Source organism: Corylus avellana, chromosome ca8, assembly GCF_901000735.1.
Source record: "Corylus avellana chromosome ca8, CavTom2PMs-1.0".
Taxonomy (NCBI): Eukaryota; Viridiplantae; Streptophyta; class Magnoliopsida; order Fagales; family Betulaceae; genus Corylus; species Corylus avellana.
In genome coordinates, this window is record NC_081548.1 from 8668192 (window position 1) to 8676246 (window position 8055).

The following is an 8055-nucleotide window of genomic DNA, read 5'->3' on the forward strand; positions in this document are numbered from 1 at the left end:
GTTGTTCTTTCTTGTATCCTCCAAAATATAACGTGGCTTTTAAAATCACCAGTAAATCAAAATTCAATAATGATTTTAAAAGCCACCTCACATTAGAAAAGATACAAGAAGGACTACTTTGTACAAACTTCTCCATTTTCCACTTCGCTTTCTAACAAATTATAATAAATAAAGTGCTTGTGTTACATAAACCAGGTCTTGGAAGACACTTCTTTTGATGGGACAAAGGACTCTAATCCAACACCTTATTACCCTTTTTTTTTTTTTCAGTGACGTAATTATTTTTCTTACCAAGTTTGGAAGAAGAAGATTGTAAGAAACACCATAATTACGCTAACTTAGCAATTTCTTATATTTTAGTTATGCCAAAACTAGAGCATGGGAGTCAATGCCAATGCATGAAGACGTGCTCAGAGGCAGTTTGACTGTAATGGGAATGGCTAATATCTGTGTCTTTGTTACAGTGGTTCATTTTCCCCTTCTTGACGCCCTAGAAAACATGTCTTTGATGTTCCTTGATTCTGTCTCCACTTTCAACTTTTTAGCTTGCTTTCCAGTTTTTGCACTCTTTTTGTCACTTCCTTTTCCCTGATAAAAATAGTGCAGCATAAAGAGCATTCAGAATGAATTGAACAAAATCCCTCATGCATCTCTCTCTCTCTCTCTCTCACTTAGCAGATCATAAGTTGAGGTTCTCCCTTAGACAAATAAAATATGTGCAGCCAATAAGTTCTCATAAATTTACGGCAAAGCGACCTTTAACTCCGACAATTCATACCTGTAAGGCACTCTGAGATCCTAGGTTACTTCCTGAAGCAGCTGAAAGGGTCTCAAATTCTGGTGCTTCTCTAGTTGCCTCTGTTAAATTTATCCTGCAAATGTATTCGGTAGCCTAGACTGGGTTAAAGAATCTTAAAAAATTCACTTTAACCATAAACATGTCAATGAAATACTTGAGATATTTCTAAAAAAACACACAGTAAGATATAATAGGGTATCGATGTGTTGAATAGGAAAAAATAAATATGGGAATACTTCAGATGATCACACAGAAGCTTCAACCAAGGCTCATCTTTTACGTACTCCCTCAATATTGAAACTGCATCAGCTACTGCACTAGTAACAGAGGAGAATTAATGAAGAGAAAATGTGATTTCATGCGAAGCCAGACTATGCACTTGACAAGTTGACATGCAAACTAAAATTACTGATGGCATCACAAGAACAACACAATCCAATTGGCTTTATAGTTTCCAACCACACCCACCACCTCCCCACCCATTTTCTTGTATGAACAAATTATTGAATAACTAGTAATAATAATCATAAGGTATCAGATTATTTGCTATGGAAAGTAAATTAACTGACATGAACCCTTAATCTTGCTACAAAGTCTATTCTATCAAGAAGAAAATAGGTTCACCACACTTTTCTCATTTCTACATAAAATATAGTGAGGAAAAATCTATTAAGAGAAACATGATTTAGCTAGCAAATTCATGATATGAGAAGATTATAAACTTTTTCAATTATAATTATACATGTATCCTTCTCTTGTTGTGCAGCATAGTTTTTGTCGAGTGTGCAAAGTGTCTGTTTTAGCTCACATATCTGCAATTACAAAAATACCTGTAACATTATTAAAGGAACAAAAAAAAATCTAAAACGAATACAAGATATTTAATTTCTTTCAGACATGGTCTATAAGCCTCAAAGAAAGGTCAGTTCGATTCATCAAATGTCTTAAAAGTGTTTAGGTCTTACCAAAACACTTACTAAACATAAACAGGAGGATTGGCTCTTCCAATTTGATACATCCGCATATATCAAAATTAAGTTTAAGTAAATGAAGACATACCTTGTGGTATAACCAAGCTAGAACCTTTGAGTCATCAAGTCTAAAAAACTTTGATGATCCAACTTCTGAAAATATGGAGAGAGAGAGAGAGAGAGAGAGAGAGAGAGAGAGAGAGAGAATAATCATTATTAAAACAATGTCCATTTGATAAAATCCAAAACACTATTTGAGTATCATATCAAGAAAAAAAATCATACACAAAGATAGATATAAAAGAGTTCACCACACGTTACATGCTATCAACATGGTTTGAGACCGATCCTTAGATCCTCGAGGTCCCCAAGGGCTAAGAATATTCAAATCACATACTAAGGACATGTATCTCCTCATTCCAAGAATGGATAGCATGGTCAGATTTCAATTTGTCAATTGATGGCATGTCAGAAACAGTGAAGTACCAAATGAAGAGCGATAATAAAAATGTGAACCCAAAAATAAAAAATAAAAAATAAAACAGTTTAAGCTGATATATTCTAGCAGGCTCTAACTACAATTTGCATTGGGAAAGTAACTTACGAAATAAATAAAATAGTGCAAGTAGACAGCTACCTTTGACTTCACAAACGATTTGCATTGAATTCTCTGCAATAGACAATAAATGTTGATATCCAGGATAGCCATTAATGAACATAATCTCATCTAATTGCCTGAATTTCCCAGAATCGTCCCCCTTCTGCATTCATTTCAAAGGAATATTACTGCAAGTAAGGTTAATAGAAAAACAGAATAATCAAAACAAAGAGTTGGCATTGATAGCTGATGCCAAGCCTAGAAGATATTATACTGTAACAAATCAGAATTGAAAAGGAGAAAATTGCATCTAGAAGGACACTCCACTGTGAAACGGGGTTAATATATAGTTACAACAGGGAGATATCGAAGACAGAATTTAAACTGTTTGCTCAACCCATCCAACGCAAATGGTTTATCACAATTGAATGAATATTCAAATGGTATATGATGATTCAATGAATAATTAAAATGGGAAAAATTAGCAGAACAGGATTTGCATTGCTAATCCAAATAGCGTGATTAAACACCATAAATTATAATGAGAAATATTATACATACTCCTACTCCTACTTCCACTCCCACACTACTGAATATACATTCATTGACGTGGCACTAAAAATCACCATTGGATTCAAATTCAATAGTGATCTATCCAAAATATAATGGTGATTTTAGTGCCACATTAGGGAGTGGGAGAGTGGGAGTGTGTTTAGCACTACTCAATTATAATGATACCTTCATTCTAGCTTCCTCAAAAATGGGCAGCATAATGAAAACAGGATCAACTGGAGTTGCAGAATATAGGCGGCCATCTGTATGGGAAAATAAATTGTTATGTTTAGTTAGCATTGCATTACTGGAAATGCAAACAAGTAGGAACCAAATCAAACAGTCATCAGATATTTCAAGGTGATCCAGGACAAAACAGAAAAAGTCACTATATTCATGAACTGCATTAGAGAACTAGAGTATGATGGCTGAACTAGTAGATAATATAGTCTTAATCCAAGTCATCTCCCCTCTGTCCTCTCTTTATGGGATTTTTTTTTTCTCCCTCCTGAATATTGTACTTTCAATTATCTAATGATTTAGCTGTGTGTGCCTTTTGGTCATCTAGGATTCAAGAAAAGATCATGCATGGTAGTATGCCTATCTATCAGACCTGAAGTACAAAAAATTTTTTTTTTGATAAGTAATAATGCATTAAAAGAGCGCAGAGGGGCGCAACCCAAGTACACAGGAAGTATACAAGAGAGCGACTAAGTAGGGGAGAAAGAAGAAGAGAACATAAGGAGAAAATCAGAAAAGTTGATCACTAAAGGAGCAAGCCAGCCTGAAGTCCAAGTGAATAAGGTGTACAAAAAGAAAAGAATAAGGTCCTCTAGATTCCTCGACGCATCTTCGAAGCATCTCGCATTCCTTTCCTTCCAAAGGCACCAAAGGAGACAAAGGGGAGCCATCTTCCAAACCACCGCACTACTCGTTCTCCCACCCGCCCACCAACTAGCGAACATCTCTTTTACACTTCTAGGCATAACCCAACACATGTTAAAGCGAGAAAAGATAACATCCCACAACTTCCGTGCGACTACACAATGAAGAAAGAGATGATCCACAGACTCCCCATCCGCCTCACACATATAACATCGATTAATCACAACGATGCCTCTCTTCCGAACATTGTCCAACGTGAGAGGTTTCCCAAGGGCAGCCGCCCATGCAAAAAACGCTACTCTCAAAGGAGCCTTGGTACGCCAAATGCTTTTCCACGGAAAGTGATTAGGAACCTTAAGGGCAAGCATCCTATAGAAAGAGCGGACCTCAAACTTCCCTTTGCTTGAGTGAATCCACCACATCCGGTCCGCCCCTTCCCCCCTAATCAAAGACGAGTACAAGAGCGAGAAGAAAGAGGCTAAGGCCATCTCCTCCCAATCATGAATACTGCGGGTGAAAGTAACATTCCAGTGAACCATCCCGTTTACACACTCTCGGATATCCGCAATGGAAGCGTCCTTGTTGCAAGCAATATTAAAAAGACCCGGGAAGGCATCCTTGAGAGACGTCTCACCACACCACCAATCCTCCCAAAATCTAACCTTCCCTCCCACACCAGGATCTAATCGGAAGTGACCCCGAAACGACCTCCAAACTCCACAAATGTGTTTCCATAACCCCACCCCATGCGTTCCACGAGGAACTTTAGTGCGCCAACCCCCCCAAACCACCCCATACTTAGCCACCAAAATACTTCTCCACCAAGCTTCTTCCTCATTTGCAAATCTCCATAACCATTTCCCCAAGAGAGCTTGATTGAAAAGATGCAAACTCCGAATCCCTAGCCCTCCCTCAGCAATTGGAGAACACACCTCATGCCAACTTACCAAATGGAACTTAGTCTCATCCTTGAACCCCCCCCATAAAAAATCCCGTTGAATCTTCTCAATACGATTCACCACGGAAATGGGAATGGGAAAGAGAGACAAAAGATAGGTGGGGAGATTGGATAGAGTGCTCTTGATGAGAGTGAGCCTTGCCCCCTTAGACAAATAAGAACGCTTCCAAGGGGCCAACCTTCGAGCAATTTTCTCCAACATGTCATCCCAAATAGCCAACTGCTTGAAGGACGCCCCTAGCGGAAGACCCAGGTACTTCAAGGGCAAAGAACTAGTACCACAACCCAAAACACCAGCCAACTCAACCGTCTCCACCGAATCTCCGACTGGAACCAAAACAGACTTGGCCCGATTAACTTTTAACCCTGAGACCGCCTCGAAACCAATAATGAGAGCTTTAATAAATCTGACATTTTCAGATGATGCCCCACAAAACACCAACGTATCATCAGCAAATAGAAGATGGGAGACAGAAACCCGCCCAATGTCCCTGGCACCCACATAGAAACCATTGATGAAACCCCTACTGATAGAGACATTAATCATCCTACTGAAAGCCTCCATGGCCATGATGAACAAGAAAGGCGAAAGAGGGTTGCCTTGTCTAACCCCACGCGAACTCCCAAAGAAACCGGAGGGTGAACCATTGATCAACACCGAGAACCTCACCGACGAGATACAATGTTCAATCCAAGAGCACCATTTCTCACCAAAACCGCACCTTTTTAAAAGGTAGAGTAGAAACTTCCAATTCAAGTGATCGTAAGACTTCTCCATATCCAACTTACACAAGAGGCCGGGATCCCCAGATCTAATCCGGCTGTCCAGGCATTCATTGGCAATAAGCACCGAATCCAAAATCTGTCTTCCTTTGACGAACGCATTTTGCGGATTGGAAATGACCCGGTTCATGACTCCCTTCATTCTATTGGCTAACACCTTCGCAATAATCTTATAAATCCCTCCCACCAGGCTAATAGGACGAAAGTCCTTCAAATCGGATGCCCCATGTGACTTCGGAATAAGAGCAATGAATGTAGCATTGAGACTTTTTTCGAACTTGCCTCGATCATAGAACTCCACAAAAACAGCCATGATGTCCTTTTTGATCACCTCCCAGCAGTCCTGAAAGAAAGCCATAGAAAAACCATCCGGGCCTGGGGCCTTATCCCTATCCATCTTTTTGACCACCTCCCATACCTCCCTTTCCTCAAAAGGAACTTCCAGACTAGAAGACTCTTCCCCTTCCAACATATCAAGATGAAGATTATCCAACCTGGGTCTCCAACTAAGAGTCTCTGTGAAGAGCGTCTTATAAAATCGAGTAATGTGACTACTAATAGCCTCTTGATCAGAGATAGCAGTGCCATGAATGATCAGAGACTCAATATAGTTCTGTCTTCTATTGGCATTAGCAATCCGATGGAAGAATTTGGTACACTTGTCACCCTCTTTCAACCAACGGATTCTAGATTTTTGCCTCCAGCTGATTTCTTCTTGAAGGAGGGAAACTTCTAACTCCCTAGCAAGCATCCTTCTCTTCTCGATCTCCTCCGTGGATAAACCTCTCTCTTCCTCCACCCTATCCAAAGCTTTGATATCTTCCATACGAGCCTTAATACTAGCCCCCACATTGCCGAACTCTTGAGCATTCCATCTCCTAATGTCCCCCTTTAGTGCTTGCAACTTCTTGGAAATAATGAAGCTCGGAGTGCCCTGGAAATGATACGAATCCCACCAACTGCGCACTTTGTCCACAAAACCCTCCTCTTTGAGCCACATGTTCTCGAATTTGAAAGGCCTTTTACCTCCCGCATGAGAATTACAGTCCAATATAATAGGGGCATGATCGGAGCAGGCCCGTAGCAACTTCTTCTGACGCAAATCTGGATGGCGGGCTTCCCACTCCGGGGAGACAAGAAAGCGGTCAATCCTAGACCAAGAGTTGTTATTAGACCAAGTAGAAATTCCCCCCACTAAGGGGAGATCCATGAGACCCTGATCCGATATGAAATCACCAAAATCCCTCATTGCCGACCGCGAATGAGCTCCCCTCGACCTTTCACTAGGATGGAGGGTGGCATTGAAATCCCCACCGATACACCACGGCACGTCCCAACAGCTCATGATCCCTGCCAACTCCTCCCATAGAAAGCACCTAGCAATGACTCTGTTGGGTCCATACACCCCCGCAAAAGCCCACACAAAGCCATCCTCAACATTCTTGAAGGAACAAGCCGCCACATAACTACCCAACGCTACGTCTATCATCTCAACAGCCCTCTTATCCCACATGAGAAGAATGCCCCCCGACGCCCCACTGGAAGGAACGGAGCACCAATCCACATACGGACATCCCCATAAACTCCTCACTAAGTTATACGAAATAAATTCCATCTTCGTCTCTTGGAAACAAACAACATCTGCCTTCCAACTTCTAAGCAAATTCCTAACCCTCAACCTCTTTTCCCTCTCATTCAATCCTCTTACATTCCATGACAGAATTTTAAGCTTCATGATTTCACACGACTGACCCTCCCCTTATTCCTGTCCCGTGACGAAGACTCCAAGAAATTAACAGAGGACTGCAAGTTAATGAGCTCCCTCTTACCTTTTTTGATTACAGGAGTGCACACTACCCTCTCCATTTCTTTGTCCTTGTTGTCAGCCATAAGAATCCCTATGGTCTCTTCAAGCTTACCTTCCTCTCCTTCACAAGATAGGCCAACTTCTTTGCATGCCTCAATGATAAAAGTCCTCTCCTGCACCTCCAACTGCTCCTCCTGAACAGATTCTGGCACAAAGGATTCCTGGGAAATTAAATCCTCCACTGCTTTAGAAATTCCCTCCAAATTATCTTGCTGTGTTATGCAAAGCCCCGGCTCCTTACCCAGAATGCCCAGCACAGAAGCATCCCTAGGCTGTTCACCAGGGTAGCTCCCCAAAAAACTTTCCCTCCCGGCCTCCTCACTGTCTCCAGCAGTAGACCCAGAAAATTCCAAAGGTACCCCCTCACCAGGCCGCTTGCCCAGAATTCCTGGACCAGATATGCTCGAATCTCCCTTCAGAACACCTTGGTCATCAATTCTGGGATGAGAACTCTGCGGCTTACCTGGGGAATCCTTCGTCGCCGTAGCCTTGTTCAAAGAACCCATCATCGAATCAGCTCCCAAAGCGCCATCCCTAGCCAGAATTTTCCTCACCGCCCCCTCACTGTGCAAAACTCCCCTTTCCGCCACCTCTGCCGGAGATGAGAAGGCTAACTGCAGGACAGAATCAACATGGGCCTCC

The 8055-nt window shown here is 41.6% G+C and overlaps 1 protein-coding gene across 3 annotated transcripts in view; it reads right to left on the reverse strand.

Annotated features, from left to right (window-relative positions):
* Window positions 1–328: 328 nt before the first annotated feature.
* LOC132188995 (uncharacterized) overlaps window positions 329–8055 on the reverse strand; it is an 11088-nt gene continuing 3361 nt past the window's right edge. For all 3 annotated transcript variants that reach the window (XM_059603460.1, XM_059603458.1, XM_059603459.1), the window contains 7 exons: window positions 3107–3183; window positions 2408–2531; window positions 1859–1923; window positions 1542–1611; window positions 1036–1111; window positions 779–872; window positions 329–588 (listed from right to left, as the gene is read on the reverse strand). In XM_059603460.1, coding sequence (XP_059459443.1) covers window positions 469–588; window positions 779–872; window positions 1036–1111; window positions 1542–1611; window positions 1859–1923; window positions 2408–2531; window positions 3107–3183 — 626 coding nt within the window. In that variant the 3' untranslated portion in view covers window positions 329–468. The remainder of the gene's footprint in view (window positions 589–778; window positions 873–1035; window positions 1112–1541; window positions 1612–1858; window positions 1924–2407; window positions 2532–3106; window positions 3184–8055) is intronic.